Source organism: Aythya ferina (genome assembly GCF_964211825.1).
Source record: "Aythya ferina genome assembly, chromosome: 5".
In the NCBI taxonomy this organism is placed as follows: domain Eukaryota; kingdom Metazoa; phylum Chordata; class Aves; order Anseriformes; family Anatidae; genus Aythya; species Aythya ferina.
Window position 1 is genome coordinate 45,506,721 of NC_140301.1, and position 16,405 is coordinate 45,523,125.

The window sequence follows — 16,405 nt, forward strand, 5'->3', positions numbered from 1 at the left end:
GCGGCGGGGCCGATGCGGGGCGGCGGCGGCCGGCGGGCAGCATGAAGGACCGGCTGGAGCAGCTGCGGGCGGTGGGCGACCCGCGGGGACGCGCCGGGGGGGACACGCGTGGGGAGCGGGGCGACACGCGTGGGGGGGACACGGGGGAGAGAGGGGGGCGTCCCCCGGACGGCGCGCGCTGCCCCCACGGCGTGGCGCGGAGGGGAGAGGGGGGGATGAATGGGGCTGAGCCCCCCGGTTCCCGAGTGGGTGCGGGGCACGAGTGGGGTCCCACGGCCCACGCTGCGTGGCGGGGGTCTGGGGGCGCCGCCCCTCCCCACGGCACGCTGCCCCCCCCCCGTGGGGCCGGGATTTAGCGGGGATTACGGAGCCAGCGCCCGGGATCAGGGGCTGGGGAGGGCGCGGGGGGATTAGCGTTATTTTTACCCCAGCGGGGACAGCGCCGGGTGGGGGGGTCGGGGGGGGGTGGAGGCCTCCTCGGGGAGCCCCCGGTGCCGTAGGGCCCCGTACCGGGGTGCCCCAGGACCCTGCCCCGGCCCCGGCCCCTTGCCGTGTACCCGTTAATCCCCCCGGCCCGCTGTGCGCCCCACACCGATGGCACCCGGACACCCCTTCCCCTCCCCTCCCCGCTCAGGGTCCCCCGTGTCCCCTCCCCGCGTCCCCGACCCGCCTCGGGGTGTCCCCGGGGTACCCTGAGCGCCCCCCCGGTGCTCCCCCCCCAGAAGCAGGATGCAGAGGACGATGCCGACGAGCTGGAGATCGCCGTGGACAACACGGCCTTCATGGACGAGTTCTTCGCCGAGGTGCTGGGGGGACTGGGGGGGGGAGATTTGGGGGTGGGGAGGGGGCTGCCAACCTGACACCCCCCCAAAAAAGATCGAGGAGACCCGGCAGAACATCGACAAGATCTCGGAGAACGTGGAGGAGGCCAAGAAGCTCTACAGCGTCATCCTCTCGGCCCCCATCCCCGAGCAGAGTGAGTGGGGGGGCTCTGTGCGTGCGTGGTCCCCCCCCCAAAAAAAAAACAAACAAACAGGGCCCTGCTGTCCCCGCAGAGACCAAAGACGAGCTGGAGCAGCTCACGGCCGACATCAAGAAGATGGCCAACAGCGTGCGGAACAAGCTGAAGAGTGAGCGGCCGCGGCCCCGGCACAAGGGGGGGTCCCCGGGGGGGCGCACGGTGCCCTGATGGATGTGGGGGGGTCTCGCTGCTGGCAGGCATGGAGAGGAACATCGAGCAGGACGAGGAGCGCTCCTCCGCCGACCTGCGCATACGCAAGTCCCAGGTGAGGCCCCGTGGCACCGTCCCTGTCCCCAGGGGGTGGGGTGTCACCCCCCAGGAGCTGGGCTCACGTCTGGGGACGGGCCCTGCCTGGGAGGCCCCAGATCCGCGTCTCTGGTTCCTGTCCCCGCTGCCCGTGGGCGTCCCCAGCCTCGTGGCCCTGTCCGTGGTGCTGGTCCTTGCCGCTGGGATGTGCCGTGCACAGGGTGTCCCCGTCCCATTGTCCCCGTCCCGGTGTCCCCATCCCCATCCTCGGCATTCAGTCACATTCCCTGGGCTGGGACACGCTGTGCCCCGGCTGTCCCCACCCCAATATTCCCATCCCGATGTCCCCATCCCCATGCTCCCATTCAGTCACGTTCCCTGGGGTGGCACACACCATGCCCAGGCTCTTCCCATCCCAATGTCCCCACTCCAATGTCCCTATCCTGAACTCTTGGTGCTGCCCACACCTGCAGTGTCCCTATTCCAGCGTCCCCATCCCAACGTCCCCGTCCCAATGTCCCCGTCCCAACATCCTCGTCCCTGCCCCTACTTCTGATTCCCTGCGGCTGGGAGGCACCGTGCCAAAGGCGTCCCCATCTCCACGCCCCCCTCCCAGTGCCCCCACTCCCATCCCTTGGGGCGGGACACGCCACCCCCGCGGTGTCCCCGTCCCGACGTCCCCGTCCCGATGTCCCCGTCCCGCCGTCCCGCCCGCAGCACTCGGTCCTGTCTCGGAAGTTCGTCGACGTGATGACCAAGTACAACGAGGCGCAGGTCGACTTCCGAGAGCGCAGCAAGGGCCGGATCCAGCGCCAGCTGGAGATCAGTGCGTGCCCCTTCCCCTACCTCCCCCCCCACCCAAAAAAACTGGGCGGGGCCTCTCCCACACGCCCCGCCCCCTTTTTTGGTGGCCCGGGCGCAGCCTGTGGTGGCCCTGACCCCGCGCAGCCGGCAAGAACACGACGGACGAGGAGCTGGAGGAGATGCTGGAGAGCGGGAACCCCGCCATCTTCACCTCGGGGGTGAGCCCGGGGGGACACCGAGGGACACGGGGGGGGACGCAGGGGGGCTGGGCCTGCCCCCGCCCTTGACCCCCTCCCCAAAATTTCCCCGCAGATCGTGGACTCGCAGATCTCGAAGCAGGCGCTGAGCGAGATCGAGGGGCGGCACAAGGACATCGTGCGGCTGGAGAGCAGCATCAAGGAGCTGCACGACATGTTCGTCGACATCGCCATGCTGGTGGAGAACCAGGCACGGCGCGGGGGGGGCCGGGGGGGCACCGGGGACCTGGGTGGGACGTGGGACAGGACGGGGACGGGCAGGGACCCCTGCGGGAGTCCCCGGGGAGGGGGCAGCGTCCCTTTTCCCCCCGGGAGCCCGCCCCGTGCCCCCAGCCACGCAAGGAGCCGCGCTGTGCTTCCCCCCCCCCTTCTTTCTGCTGCCCCCTGCCCCGCAGGGAGCCATGATCGACCGCATCGAGAACAACATGGACCAGTCCGTGGGCTTCGTGGAGCGCGCCGTGGCCGACACCAAGAAGGCCGTGAAGTACCAGAGCGAGGCCAGGAGGGTGAGACGGAGCGGCGGCCACGGCGCCCTCCTCCCCGCCTCGCTCCTGGACCCCCCTCCCGCCCCTCGCCCCCCTCAGCGCCGCTCTCTCCCCCCCCGCGCAGAAGAAGATCATGATCATGATCTGCTGCATTATCCTCGCCATCATCCTGGCCGCCAGCATCGGGAGCATCTTCGCCTGAGAGGCCCCGCACGCTGCCTGCAGGTGACAGGGGTGGTGGCAGCCCTCCCCGGGTGGGGACAGCCACCTCCCCCGCTCCCCCCCCCCAGCAGGTGGCTTCCCCCTCCTGCCCGGATGATCCCGCCCGCGGCTCCAGCCCTGGGAGCCGCCTGCCAAGCCCCACAGACGCCGCCCCGCCGCAGCCCGGAGGAGTGCAGGTCGCCTGCCATGCTCCCGCTCCCCCCTGCCGCAGGGCTCAGCCCCGTGCGGCGGCAGGAGGAGGCTCTGCTCTCCTCTCCTCTCGCTTGGAGCTCGCCCGCGGCCACCCCTCCGCGTCGCCACTCTTCAGACGTGCCGCACCCGCACCGGGCCCCTCCTTCTGAATAAAGACATCGCTCACGCCCTGCCCCGGGGTGCTGTCTGGGGTCACACGTCAGCCACCTCCCGCTGTCCCATCCCCACGCGCGAGCCTCCAGGAGCCGTAGCAGCCGCCGTACGTTCTCAAAAAAGGTTTTATTCCCGTCCCCGCCCGCTGCCTACACCCTGTGCCTCAGGAAGTGCTTGCCCCAGTAGCGTCCCTTCAGCTCCAGGTCGCGGGGGCTGAGGTACTTGCGCATGCCCAGCATGTTGGCGGCCACCACGCGCTCGAAGGTCCAGGGGTTCTGGTTGTTGAGCCTCCTCTCCTCCTCCTCCCGCCGCATCTCCTGCAGGCTGCGGCGGCTGACGGGGACGGCGGGGAAGGGCAGCTTCCTGGCCACCTGCGTGAGGAAGGGCTCCACCTCCTCGAACTCGCAGCGCCCGCCCACCTCCACCACCAGCCGCCCGCTCTTCACCGCCGTCACGTAGTGGTCGATGGGGCCCTTGCCGCCCCCCATGCGGTGCCCCAGGCTCTTCTTCGTCACCGCCTTGCGGGGGGCGGGCACGCGCCAGATGGCGAACATGGTTTTGGGGTCCATGCAGCGCCCGATGGTCAGCCGGATCATCTCAAAGTGCCCCCAGTGCAGGTAGCCGCCCCCCAGCGCCTGCGGGAGGGCACACGCTGAGGGGCAGCCGCCGGGGGCTGCGTCACACCGATGCCCCCCCACCTTCCCCCCGCTCCGGGGGGCAGCAGCCTTGCGGTGACGTCCCCCGGCTGCCGGCCCCGTTGCTCACCAGGATCCCGTACTGCCCCTGCGTCAGCTCGGTGGCCTCCCGGGAGGGTCCTCGGATGTCCCGCAGCCGCCGCGGCTCCCGCCGCACCTTGGGCACGGCCGGCACCTTCTCCATGAACTTCAGCTTCGGCCTCTCAGGCAGCGTCACCCCTACGGGGACACGGGGCTCACCGCGACACCCGGCACCGGCCACCGGGCCCTGCCACCCCCCCCACCCCCCGCCCGCCCTTACCGCTGTAGTCAGGGGGCATCGCCCAGCTCCTGAGGGCCGCACGGGGAGTGGCGCCGGCGGCACCTGCGGGCACAGCGGGGTCACGGCGGGCACCGGGGGGGGGCCGCGTGTACCGGCAGCCCCGGGAGGGCCCCGCCCGGCCCCCCACAGCCTCCCCCCGACCCCCACAATCCCCCCCGGCCCCCTCCGGTTCCCCTCGGCTCTCCCCAGCCCCCTAAGGTTCCCCCCCAGCCTCCCCCGGCCCCTCCCGGCCCCCCCCCCGGTCCCTCTCTGTCCCCCCGGTCCCTCCCGGTCCCTCCCGGTCCTCCCCGGCCCCCCCCCCCGGCCCCTCCCAGTCCCTCCCGGTGCCCTCCCGCCCCCCCAGTCCCCTCCTGCCCCCCCCCGGCCCCTCTCGGTCACCCCCCAGTCCCTCCCGGTGCCCCCCGGTCCCCCCTGACCTCCTCCGGCCGCCGCGGGCCGCGCCAGCCGCCACCACCCCATGGCCGGAAGTGCCCCTCAGGGCGCCGCCATCCGGGTCCGTCCCCCTGAGCCGCCCGGCGGGGCGCACTTCCGCCGGTCCGTCCCCTTTCCCTGCTCGGCGACCCGCGGCACTTAGGTTCCGGCAGCGTTCGGTTCCCCCCCCTGGGGTTCCCCCCCATCCACCCTCTTCCACCTCCTCCCCCCGAGCGGCGCAGGGGAACGGGGGAATGGGTTTTATGGTCAGTCTACAGCACTTCTTCTCTGCTGCTCCTTCTTGGTCACTCTCGTCCCCTGTGCTGTGGGGTCCCACCCACGGGATACAGTCCTTGATGAACTGATCCGGCGTGGGCTTCCCACAGGCAGCAGCTCTTCCAGAACTGCTCCAGATATGGGTCCGTACCACGGGGTCCATCCCTCAGGAGAAAACTGCTCCAACCTGGCTCCCCTACGGGCAGCAGCTCCTGCCAGATCACCTGCTCCTGCGTGGGCTCCTCTCCACGGGCTACAGGTCCAGCCCAGAATCTGCTCCGGCAGGGGTCTTCCACAGGCAGCAGCCTCCGTCGGTGCAGGGCCACCTGCTTTACCGTGGTCTCCTCCACGGGCTGCAGCGTGGAACCCTGCTCCACCGTGGTACTCCATGGGCTGCAGGGGGACATCCTGCTTCACCATGGTCCTCACCACAGGCCGCAGGGGACTTCTGCTCCGGCACCTGGAGCACCTCTCCCCCTCCCTCTACACTGACCTTGTCACCTGCAAGGCTGTTCCTCACTCCCTTGACTCTCCCAGCTGCTGTGTGGTGCAGCGTTTTTTTTTCCCTGTTTTAAATATGCTCTCACAGAGGCGCAAAACAACATCGCTTATTGGCTCAGCTCTGGAAAACAATGGGGCCCTTCCCAAACATGGGGCAGCTTCTAGATCCTTCTCACAGAACCCCCCCCTATAGCCCCCTGCTACCAAAACCTTGCCACATAAACCCACTACTCCACCGAGCCCACAGGGCCCTCAGCACGGCCTCCTCCTGCACCCCGCTCCCCCGAGGGGCCCCATCCCCGTCCCACTGCCCCCACCAAGGGGAGAGACCACGAGGCGCAGCCATAAGGGGATGCAAAAAGATCTGTGCTGCAAATGGCTCTTTATTGACACTGCGGTGCCGCTCGGCGGCATCAGTAGGTGCTGAAGACGGCCCGGATGTGCTCCCCGTCCTGCGGCTTGTAGGTGCCGACCCCTGTGGGGGGAGCACAGGCGTGAGGCCAAGCCACCGGGCTCCTCCCCGGCACGGCCCCCCGCCGGGCACCCCCCCTGGCTGCTGCCCACCTTCCTGCAGCGAGTCGGCGCCGCTGAAGAACTCCCAGAAGGTTCTGTCCTTCTCGCTGCCCGCCAGCCCATGGATGGACACCACCATGGGGCCCCACGACGTCGCCTCCGTCTCGAAGCTGTGGGCGAGGCCGGGCGGTGGGATCGGGGCCAGAGGGGGGGGGTGTTGGCAGCAGCGCCCGCCGCCCCCAGCGCTCACCTGAAATCCTTGGGATCGGCTTTTTCGGCTGCCTGCAGCACGGCCAGCAGCGTGGAGCCGGCCGGGACGCTCACGGTGATGGAGAATTGGAAGGGCTTTCCCTTCAGGGTGTTGGTGATGGTGTAGTGCACCGTGATCGGGGGCCCTGAGGGGTGCAGAGGGGGGCAGAGGGGTGGGCTGGGGGCTGCAGCAGAGCCACAGCGTCGCCCCGTGGGGCTGGGGGGGGGTCGGTACCTTCCTGAGCTGTCGTGGCCTGGCTTGGGGACAGGGGCAGCTGCGGGATGGTGACGGTGACGACGCTGCAGTCCAGGCTGGCAGCGTCGAGGTAGGGTTTGTGCACCAGGGCCGGCACCGCTTGGGCTACAGCCATGGGCTGCTGCAGCTGGTGGCTGTAGACGGCAGAGAAAGCCTGGGCACAGTCCCACTCCCGTGGGGCGTAGAACTTGCTGGCGGTTTCCAGCACCTGCATGGCCAGCGACGTGCTGTAGATGTTCCCGATCACGCCCTTCCCTTCCGCCTGCTTGTCGAGGAAGCCCTTGGACACCTCCTCCAAGGCCTCTTGTAGCAGGTCCCGTGTGTCAGGGAGCTTCGTCCGGTCGTACACGCACTCCAGCGCCAGCGCCATCACGGCCTGGGTGTCTGCACGGTGCCGGTGTCACCGCCCGCTCGGCGGGGGCAGAGCCACCGGGAGCACGGGGCTGGGGGGACCCTTACCCACGTCGATCTGGCTGCCGGAGCTCAGCAGCTGCTTGGCCAGGAGGATGGCGTCCTGTTCGTAGTCACCCGTCCTCGCCAAGCACAGTGCCAGCACGTCCAGGCCCACGCTGTACAGGGTGGTGAGCGGGACGCCGTCCTTCTCTGCAAGCAGCGGGGTGCCGTGAGCCCACGGAGGGGCGGCACAGGGCGGGGAGTGGGGTCCCTGCACCGCCCCCTGCCCTCCTCAGCCCCCGTACCCAGTCTGGCCACTTCCTTGCGGGTCTTCTGGTCCAGGACTCGGCTCAGGTTGACGCTGAGCCCGTGTGACTCGACGTGCTGGGGATCGCGGCAGGAGGAGAGGAGGGCGAGGGTGTACAGGGCCACTTGGCCCGAGGACATGTCTGTGGGGACAGAAAGCAGCCGGGGCGTGCGGGGTGCCCAAAGCAGGGACCCCGACCCCAGAGGGGCCGAGCTGCTGCCGGTAGGGGGAAAACAGCCGGCCCCACAGCTCTGGTGCCAGCGGGGGTGGCGGGGTGCAGAGGCGCCCCCCGAGCCCCCCCCTACCTTTCTGTGCTCTGTTCACCGCGTCCTCCTGGATCTTCTTGAGCAGCTCCTGCCGGGCGTTGCTGCTGGTGGCCCCGGCCAGGTTGAAGGCCAGCAGCACGCTGGGGTTCGGCACCTCGGACTCTGCCACCGATCTCTCCAGGATCTGCAGCATCCGGGTGAGCTCCTGGGGCGGGATGTCTGGGGCGAGAGGGAGCGGGGGCTCGCTGGGACGTTGCCCGAGACCCCGCGCCCTCCCTGCCGGGCTTGGCCCCCGCTCCCTCCGCCAGCGAGCGTCCCCGGGGGGGGTCTGGCACTCACCACAGCCCTGGGGAGCCGTGCCTGCCGCCCCGCTGCCCAGCAGGGCCAGCAGCACCCCGATGCCTAGAGCTGCGCCGAGCATCCTCCCGTCCTCAGGGCCAGCAGTCTGCGCCGTGCCTGTCCCTCGCCGCGCCCTCTCTCTTTTTAAGCTGTCTCCAATGGAGAGGGGGGGACCTTTTGCGCCCTCCTGCTGTCCTGGCACCACCAAGCACCTAGTGGCTTATCTGCGTGCTTGGCACGGGCACCCAAGGGTGCTTCAAGGATACCAGCTGGCCTGTGGTGCGGCAGGATGGGGCTGGGCTGGGCTGGACGGGGCTGGGACCAGCTCAACAGGTTTGGGCCGAGCCCAGCTGGCACTGGGACCGTGCCTGGCACCGACACCGTGCCTGGCACTGACACCAACACCGTGCCTGGCACCAGCCCCACCTGATATGCCTGTGCCATGACCCCTTGCCCCTCAAACTGGCCCCAAAATGACCCTTCCGGTGCGTGCAGATCACCCTCTGCCGCCAGGGAGAAAGCTGGGTGCTGCCGGGGAGCCACCGAGGACGTGGCGGGGTCACCAACCCCTCCCGGGTGTCCCATGGCATGGCTCTGAGCCGTGGAGACGTCGGTGCAGGCAGAGCAGGGGACTGCCCCCTTTGTGCATCGCCACCCGGGGACAGGGAGGGACCAGGGGGAGCAGGTGTAGGGGCAGGAGTAGGGCCAGAGGCAGGCAGTGATGGGACACAGCTGGGTGCAGGGGGCGGCGGGGACCACCCGCCCTCCCATTGGGGCAGCCGGCATCGGGCCAGGTGTAAAAGCCCCCAGGGGCCCCCCCCGCCCATCCTCCCTCCTCCCTGCTGTGATGGAGACCCAAGGGTGGCTCCTGCTCCTCCTCCTGACCACAGCCCGGGCATGGGATGCCCTGGGTAAGAGGCGAGGGGGTGCCCCTGTTTGTGGTGGCTGTGCCCCACGTTGTTTTTCTCCCCCTCCAGGGTGGGTTTGTGTTAAGGGCTGCAGCTGGGGGGCTGTGTTGGGAGCGAGGGAAGCCTCAGTAGGAGCCCTGCATCCCCTCCTCATCCTAGGGAGAGGCTCTGGGGCACCACAGCTCCGTGGGGATCCCTTCTCTGGCTGTAAATGGGGGGTCTCCTGGTCCCTCTGTGCTGTGTCCCCCCAGTTCATTCCCTGTCCCACCCCAGTCCAGGTGCGCTGTGGCAGCAGGCGGCTCTCGGTGGGGGTGCCGGCCGGGCTGCTGGGGGCTGGAGCCTTCAGGGAGCTGTGGCTGGGCTCTGGCTGCGGTGTGACCGGTGCTGATGGGGACAGGTACTGGCTGGAGCACCCCCTCACAGCCTGTGGGACCGTCCTGCAGGTGAGGGCATGGGAACAGTACCTCCATGTGTCCCCAGTGGAGGCGTTTGGGGTGTCTGGAGGGATTTGTGCCCCCACGGGAGGGCTGGGAGCTGTGGGAAAGGAGTCATGCCAGGTGAGCGCGTTGGCTCCTCGACCTGCAGGGGAGCTCCCTGAGGAGCGGATCCCAGCAGAGCCTGGAGGGCTGGGGTGCTTGTGCCTGGGTGGAAGCATGGCTCAGGGTTTGGGGTGGGTGCAGCAGGGCGGGTAAAGCTTTGCTCCCCCCAAAAATGGGTGCTGGGAGCAGGGAGGGGACACTGCACTGAGCCGGCTGACACCTCTGGCCCTGCATCTCGTGGTTCCCGCAGCTCCTCCCGGACACCATCCGCTACACCAACCTCCTCCGCTACCGCCCGCTGGCTGCGGGCCCCGCGGCTCGCCCCGCTCCCTTCTCCGTCCCCGTGGAGTGCCGCTACCCCAGGTGAGCACAGCGCCCTGCCTGCCCCAGGAGCCCTGCTCCCGGTGTGCCGCCCGCCCCGCTGCAGGGTGCTGCCTTGCAGGAGGGGCAGCGCTTCCTCGGGGGCCGTGCAGCCCACCTGGGTCCCCTTCGGCTCCACCATCGCCCACCGGAGACGCCTGCGCTTCGCCCTGGATGCGTACGATCGTGAGTGCTGCAGCCCCAGGGCCCTGTGGCACCCGGGGGGTGGCAGCAGGCACCCACACCCGCCTGTCCCCAGGGTCCTGGACCTCCTGCTTGCCCCTGCCCACCTTCGTGCTGGGCGAGCTGATCAACATCCAGGCGTCAGTGGCCGCCGACACGCGCCTGCCCCTCCGAGTCTTCGTGGATGAGTGCGTGGCCAGCCCTGGCGCGGCGTCGCCGGTGTCGTACCAGCTCATTGGGGATGGCGGGTGAGTTTGGGGATGGATGGGGGTGTGCGTAGCGCCGTGCCCCACGCTGAGGGGGCGGCCGTGCCCACCTTGTCCCCTCCGTGTCCCCCCCAGATGCCTGCTGGATGGGCGGCTGGGCCGCTCGCGGTTCCTCCCGCAGCGCAGGGACGGCGCGCTGCGCTTCCAGCTGGACTCCTTCCTCTTCCCCAACGCCTCCAGCCCCCAGGTGCGTGCTGGGGGTGCGGGGATGGATGGCGGGGTCCCCTGTGGGGCAGTTCTGGCAGGAGGATGCCTGTCCCTGCAGATCTTCCTGCGCTGTCACCTGCGGGCAGCGGTGGCGGGGGCCGGTGGCAGCAAGACCTGCTCCTACGACCCCTCAGCAGCCGCCTGGCGCTCCCCGGACGGTGCCGACTGCTCCTGCTGCGGCTCCCCGGGTGGCTGCAGGGGCCGGCGGCGGCGGCAGGGTGATGGCACAGGTAAGAGCTGGGGGTACGGGATGGTGCTGGTGCCGTGAGCACAGCACTGCCCACGGCATCTCCCTGCAGGACTGCTGGGTGCAGCCAGCCTCCGCCTGCGGCTGCTCTCGGCATCGCCCAGCTCGCCCACGGCACCGCAGCCTGGCACAGCCCCGCCGAGCCGCCCCTCGGCCCCGGTGCTGCGCGGGGACCAGAGGGACTCAGGTGAGTGCGGGGGGCCCGCCGTGGGGTGCGGGGTTCCCCCTCTGTGCCCCCTCACCTCCTGGCTTGTCCCCGCAGGGCCAGCGCTCCCCGTTCCTGCCACCACGCTGGTGATGGTGGCCATGGGCTCCGTCCTCGCTGCTGTGGGCGTGCTGGGCTGCTACTGCTCCGTGCGGCGCTACCGCAGCCGGCGCCAGGCGGTGGCACCAGGGGAGCCCCGTGCCGTGGCCATGGCCCCTACGGGTGCTGAGGGTGCCCAGGCTCCTCCGGGGGACCCTGCTGCTGCATGAGCCTGCCTGCTTTGGAAATAAAGGTGGAACGGAGATGGATTGCTGCGGGGTGTCTTGGGGGCCTCCCTGGGTGCTGGGGCTTGTCCTGGTGCCCCCAAGTGTCCCGGTGGGCACCCCATGCTGCCTGCTGTGCTGGGGGCTTGCAGCTTTCTTTGCTTCCCTCTGTGGTGTCCAAAAATGCACCCAAAGAGGAGGCAGCCCTTGGCTGGGGGTGCTCCAGCCGGTGCCAGGGGCAGAGAGGGGGCTTCTGGTGGGGAAGGGGTGAGTTCTGGGTCGTGTCCCCATTAGGGGACGCAGTTTGGGGGGCTGCTGTTGCTCAACAGCAAGGTGAGGGCTGCCGGGTCAAGGAATGCGGGATGTTTAATTAGTGAGCGGCTGTTTGCTCCCCTGCAGCCCAGCCCTCGGCTCCTGCTCCTGGCAGGGTGCCCCGGAGAAGGATCAAAACAGCGGGAGCCCAAGGGCGAGGCCATACGGTGGCCCTGGGCCAGGGGGAGAGGAGCTGGCACTGGGATGTACTGGGACGTACTGGTGCTCGTGACCGGCTGGGTCAACACAGCTGCTGCGGGGGGCACTGGGGGGGGGATTTGGGGTGATGCCAGCTCTTCCCTGGCTCCAGGGGCTACTCCAGCAACTGGGGGCAGAGCTGGCACCCACTGGGGGCTGTGGTGCGGGGGTTCGGGGGGCTCCAGCTGGGCTGGGGGTGCGGGGGGGCTTCTCCTGCTCCAGCCCCCCCCCCGGCAGCACTGGCTGGGGGGGGCTCGGCTCTGTGCGGTGCCCAGGGGAGGAGACGTTCCTGCGCCTAATGGCCCTTGATGGAGCCTTCTTCCAGGAACTCGCTGCAGGGCTTTTTATTTTCTATTTTTTTTTTTTTCCCTCTCTCCCTTTTGAGTTGTAAACAGCGCGATGGGGGCTGCGATGCGGGAAGGGGGGGGGGGGTCCCGGCTTTATCGTGCCCATCACAGCCCACGCGTGGGTAGGGTGGGAGGGGGGGACCGGGGGGGCACTCGGGCGCTGGGTACCCCTCCGGTAGGAGGGTCCGGGCACCGGGACGCCCCCCCCTCTTGCCAGACCCCCCCCACACCCCCGGGGCCGCCCCTGACATCACGGGGCGGCTCCAATCGGCGCCCGTCGGTGCGGGAAGGGGGGGGAGGACGGCCGGGGAGGGGGGGGCACGGGGATTCGGGGGGTGTAGATGGAGGCGGGGGGGCTCCGGTGGCCGCTCTGCCCCTGCCGCCTCCATGCAGGGGATGGGGACGCTGCGGCTGGGGAGCCGCGCCGTCATGTACACGGCCGAGACCCTCCCCAAGGGCAAGAACCGGGTGATGGGGGTGAGTTGGAACCGGGGGGGGGGCTGCGCTGCTCGCCCCCTTCCTTCTCCCCTCCCTGTCCTCGCTGCGCCTCCCCAATTCCCCTCCCTCAGCATCCCCGGGGGGCTGGGTCCCTGTGGGTGCTGCCAGACCCCGAGTGTGTGTGTGTGTGGGGGGGGCACGGGGACATTCCCCCCCCCCCCCCCAGCACCGAGGAGTCAATTTGGGGTGGGGGTGAGGTGTGTGTGCTCTTTGCCTGCCCCCCCATGCCTTGCACTGCCCTGTGCGGGGTCTGCGGGTTCCAGACCCCCTCCCCTCCTGTGGGGTTTGAGCTCTGCCATGGGGCTGAATCCAATTTCTGCCCCCACCCCGAGCTGTGGGGCTGCCCCAGGGGAGGGGGGATATGGCCCTTACCCCCCCGCCCCGCTCAGACCATCCAGATCATGACCGGCTTCATGCACATCGGCTTCGGGATCGTCCTGACCACGCTCACCAACGTCTACACCTCGGTCTTCATCATCGGCGAGATCCCCTTCCTGGGCGGCGTGTCCGTGCGTAGCGCGGGGAGGGGGCTGCCTGCCGTGCCCCCCCCTCCGTCTGGGGACCGGGATGGGGTCGGGGGGCATGCCTGTGCTGTGGGGGCGTTGTGTGGGGCCGGGGGGGCGGCAGCTGACCGCCCCCTCTCTCCCGGTGCAGTTCATCATCTCGGGCTGCCTCTCCATCGGGGCAGAGAAGAGCCCCACGGAATGCGCGGTGAGTGTGCCCCCAGCCCCGATTTTGGGGAAGGGGGAGGGGGGGAAGTGGCACGAGCATGGGCGAACCCCGCTGGGGCGAAGCCGTGTCCCCGTTTGGAAGCGGTGCTGAGGCTATTTCTGTAAATGAGCTATTTGAGGGAAGGATGATGGGCAAGGGGAAAGAAAAAAAGCACCCGGCTGGGCTGGAAACCAGCCCTTTTTGCTGTGTCAGCAGAGCCGCTGGGGGGCTCGGGGGGTGCTGGGGTCCCGGTGCCAGCGCTGGGAGATCTGGGGGTGGCTCGGGGTGATGCTGGGGCCGGCTCAGAGCCGTTACTGGGGGCTGTGGGCTTGGGGTGGAGGGGCTCGCCGCCAGCCCCAAAGCCTCCCCGCACCCTCAGGTGAAAGGCAGCCAGGCCATGAACGTCATCAGCGCCATCTTCGCGCTGCTGGGCATCGTCGCCTTCATCGTTGACCTCAACCTGAACGGGCTGTACCGCTCTGGCTTCGACTACTACAGCTACCTCGTCCTGGTAAGCCGGGGTGAAGCTGTGCCTCAACATCCCCCACCTGGGTGGCACCCAGCCTTCTGGGGACCCTCTCCCTGCCTTTGTTCCTGAGCCATGGGGGCTCTTTCCCAGCCCCCTTGGGGAGCCCAGGGCTGGTGCTGCCCACCCGGTGGGGTCAGGCACCCTGGAAGTGCCCGGTTCCATCTGTGCACCATGAAAGTAGCAAGGCAAAGGGCACAGAGCAAAACCTTGGTGCCCACGAAGGCTCAGCTGCTGTGTTTGGGACCAGGGGGAGATGGGGAGGGGGAAACCCTTGGCCCTGAAATGCGGGGTGGGGTCTGCCCTGCTGAGCCTGGGGTCTGCTGATGGTGCTTTCCCCACCCTGGAGCTCGCAGGGAACGGCATCTCCATCGTGCTGCTCATCTTCACCATCCTGGAGTTCTGCATTGCTGTGGCCACCGCCAATTTCTGGTGCCGGGCGACCCGCCTGAGCTCCAATGAGGTAAGGGGGGTGAAGCGTGGGGGTTCAACCCCTGCGGGGCTGAGCGCTGACCCTTTTCTCTCCCTCCCCAGGCCATGCTGATCGTGCCCAGCGCCACACGGCCAGACTTGGCCGTGCCACCGGCGGAGTTGCCGCAGCCACCCAGCTACACCGAGGTGACCGAGGGGCCCGCAGAGGGGGTCCCCAGCCCCCTCAGGTGCTGGGGGTTCCCCCCTTACCCTTGAGTGGCATCCATCTCCGTGTGCTTCTCTATTTTGCAGCTGGTCGCCCCTGAAGTGTAATCAGGCCCTGAGGATGTCCCTGAGAGTGGCACCGGGTCCCCTGGTGCCCCTGAAGCCACCTGAAGCTGGAGCATCCCCCTCCTGGTGGGCTGGGGCGTGCTGGTAGCCCCCAGCCCCACCGCTGAGCTTGCCCCCCTCCCTCCTGCCTGCTGGTGACTCTCGGTTCACCCCTGCCCCTGGCTCGCCCTTATGGGGGGCTGCTCGTGCCCGCTGGCTGCTCTGGGGGCTCTGCGCTTTGTGGGGTGGGCCGGGCACTGGGGCTGGGGGCCTGGACCCCCTGAGGGCAGCGGTGCCGCTGCTATCTTGGAGGCTGTGCAGCAGCCGGGCTCGTATTGCTCCGGCTTTGTTGTGTCTTGGAAATAAATGCTGAGGCTGGGCCTGGCTCTGCTTCTTTTGGGGGGGTTTCTCAGCCCAGGGGCTGCCCCGTGGCAGCTGCTGGCCGTCAGGTGAGGAGCCGGAGCCGTGCCACAGCTCAGGAGCGGTTTTGGGTCGAGTTCTGTGTTTTCCTTCTTGTTTCAGCAACCCCTCCCCGTGCTCACACCGCTCAGCCAGAACCTCATGGATTATTCACTTGCTGTCAGTTATTTCTGTTCCCAGCTCTGAAAAAATAATGAGCCGGTTCGGGAGGAAAAGCCCCAGAGAAGGGAGGCAGCGCGGAAGGGGAGGCTCTCACCGCTTGCGCTGCGGTCACAGTGCATTAAACTCTGGCTCCTCCCGAGGCACGAGCCCCTCCGTCCACACAGCTCCATGCCAGTGTTTTTGGGAACCTGTGGCCACCACCCTCACCCTGTCCCATGGGGTCCCCACACATCCCCCCCTGCACTGGGCTGAGCTGTAGGGTGCCCCTTCCCCGCTCTCTGGGCATTGACACAACAACAACACAGGGCAGCTTTTTGGGCAGGAATATATGTTTTAAGGCTCTTCTGGGGATTTTGCAGACTTGAAAACCTCTGGGGAGGGAGGTGGGGGAAGGTTGTGGGGTTGGGACAGCGAGCAGCAGGTTCCAGGGGGCTGAGTACACAGGGGATCCGTGTCCACGTGCACGAGGCAGGAGCTGCTCTTTGGGGTCCCTGCTGGAGGGAAAGGGCCCTCGGGGATCAGCCAAGCCTGGAGGAGGGGGGTGCCCTTGCTTTTTAGGGCCGGAGGGGGTCCTAGGTTAGCAGTGGGGGAAGTCTGAGGGGTCTGCAGGGCACGGCCCCTCCATGGCTCTGTGTCCGGGGCCAATGTCAGCACGGGGAGTGTGGAGCAGCACGTGTCTGCTGTGAAAACACCGGGGCTGCTCCGTCTTCCCAGGGACAGGCGGAGATAAAAGCCAGCTCTTTTGTTAGCTGGAGCCTGCCCCAGAAAACGTGGCTTTCTCATTAAGGAGCCGGTGCCGTAACGGCCCTGCCAGAAAACACGGGCTTGGAAGAGAAGGCAAATATTGACTATCGGTATTTTTATGGGGATATAAAGTCTTTCACAGGAAGCAGAAACTTTCTGTGAAAAGCAATTACCCTCACGCTCTGTTTTCCTTGGAAGAGGCAGGGATTTGGCTGGGAAGGAGGCTGGCCGAGGCGCCGGCTCGGCGTGGGGGGGCTCCCCAGCACCCGCGCCCCCCAGGCTGCGTCCCTGCGCTCCCCCCGGGAGCCTGGGGGGAGGCGGGGCGGCGGGGGAAGGATTTCCAGCTGTCGGGAGAGCAAATCCCGGCTTTAACAACGTCGCCGTGTAACAGCGGCGAGGCAGATGGGGGCTGGCCGGCTGCGGCGCCCGGGGCTTGCCACCTCCCTGCATCTGCTCAGCCAGGCGCTCCAAGGCTTCACCTCCTCTGGCACCGGTTTCCAAAATAAATTCTAACATCCTAGCTTGGGCCCCTGCCATCCCCAGCTGGACCTGGCTTTATTTAGAAAGGGAAGAGCGCTTTCTCCACGGCTCCCCCCCCCCCCCCCCCTTCAGAAACGGGGTTTTAAGGCACTTAAGCGAGTCCTGCTGCTGGGCCGAGCG

The 16,405-nt window shown here is 68.5% G+C and overlaps 5 protein-coding genes across 8 annotated transcripts; 3 read left to right on the forward strand and 2 right to left on the reverse strand.

Moving 5' to 3' along the window:
• Window positions 1-21: 21 nt before the first annotated feature.
• Window positions 22-3,394, forward strand: STX3 (syntaxin 3). Of its 3 annotated transcripts, none has more exons than XM_084522631.1 (11): window positions 22-71; window positions 723-803; window positions 877-976; window positions 1,056-1,130; window positions 1,219-1,286; window positions 1,985-2,093; window positions 2,216-2,289; window positions 2,384-2,518; window positions 2,724-2,834; window positions 2,938-3,038; window positions 3,107-3,394. In XM_084522631.1, exons 1-10 carry the CDS (start codon window positions 42-44, stop codon window positions 3,013-3,015), a joined length of 861 nt encoding a protein of 286 aa, XP_084378757.1. In that variant the 5' UTR covers window positions 22-41; the 3' UTR covers window positions 3,016-3,038; window positions 3,107-3,394. The 3 variants fall into 3 exon arrangements, with proteins under 3 accessions (XP_084378757.1, XP_084378758.1, XP_084378756.1); XM_084522632.1 differs by having other exon boundaries at window positions 3,151-3,394; XM_084522630.1 differs by having other exon boundaries at window positions 2,938-3,394.
• Window positions 3,395-3,487: 93 nt separating this feature from the next.
• On the reverse strand, window positions 3,488-4,885 carry MRPL16 (mitochondrial ribosomal protein L16). The gene is made up of 4 exons (XM_084522635.1): window positions 4,814-4,885; window positions 4,377-4,439; window positions 4,146-4,294; window positions 3,488-4,015 (listed from the first exon to the last, which is right to left on the reverse strand). Exons 1-4 carry the CDS (start codon window positions 4,854-4,856, stop codon window positions 3,530-3,532), a joined length of 741 nt encoding a protein of 246 aa, XP_084378761.1. The 5' UTR covers window positions 4,857-4,885; the 3' UTR covers window positions 3,488-3,529.
• Window positions 4,886-5,952: 1,067 nt separating this feature from the next.
• On the reverse strand, window positions 5,953-8,200 carry CBLIF (cobalamin binding intrinsic factor). The gene is made up of 8 exons (XM_084522617.1): window positions 7,909-8,200; window positions 7,609-7,788; window positions 7,302-7,445; window positions 7,063-7,206; window positions 6,583-6,987; window positions 6,349-6,493; window positions 6,150-6,268; window positions 5,953-6,060 (listed from the first exon to the last, which is right to left on the reverse strand). Exons 1-8 carry the CDS (start codon window positions 7,988-7,990, stop codon window positions 5,999-6,001), a joined length of 1,281 nt encoding a protein of 426 aa, XP_084378743.1. The 5' UTR covers window positions 7,991-8,200; the 3' UTR covers window positions 5,953-5,998.
• A 539-nt stretch (window positions 8,201-8,739) lies between these two features.
• LOC311438325 (zona pellucida sperm-binding protein 3-like) lies at window positions 8,740-11,127 on the forward strand. Its single transcript, XM_084522618.1, has 9 exons — window positions 8,740-8,819; window positions 9,090-9,259; window positions 9,606-9,718; window positions 9,798-9,901; window positions 9,975-10,146; window positions 10,240-10,351; window positions 10,430-10,601; window positions 10,671-10,805; window positions 10,881-11,127. The coding sequence occupies exons 1-9, from the start codon at window positions 8,756-8,758 to the stop codon at window positions 11,090-11,092; spliced, it is 1,254 nt and encodes a 417-aa protein (XP_084378744.1). The 5' UTR covers window positions 8,740-8,755; the 3' UTR covers window positions 11,093-11,127.
• Window positions 11,128-12,183: 1,056 nt separating this feature from the next.
• On the forward strand, window positions 12,184-14,798 carry LOC311438338 (membrane-spanning 4-domains subfamily A member 12-like). 2 transcript variants are annotated; one of them, XM_084522638.1, is made up of 7 exons: window positions 12,184-12,420; window positions 12,831-12,950; window positions 13,096-13,152; window positions 13,532-13,663; window positions 14,028-14,141; window positions 14,213-14,296; window positions 14,402-14,798. In XM_084522638.1, the coding sequence occupies exons 1-7, from the start codon at window positions 12,331-12,333 to the stop codon at window positions 14,420-14,422; spliced, it is 618 nt and encodes a 205-aa protein (XP_084378764.1). In that variant the 5' UTR covers window positions 12,184-12,330; the 3' UTR covers window positions 14,423-14,798. The 2 variants fall into 2 exon arrangements, with proteins under 2 accessions (XP_084378764.1, XP_084378763.1); XM_084522637.1 differs by lacking the exon at window positions 12,184-12,420 and having other exon boundaries at window positions 12,427-12,950.
• Window positions 14,799-16,405: the final 1,607 nt, after the last annotated feature.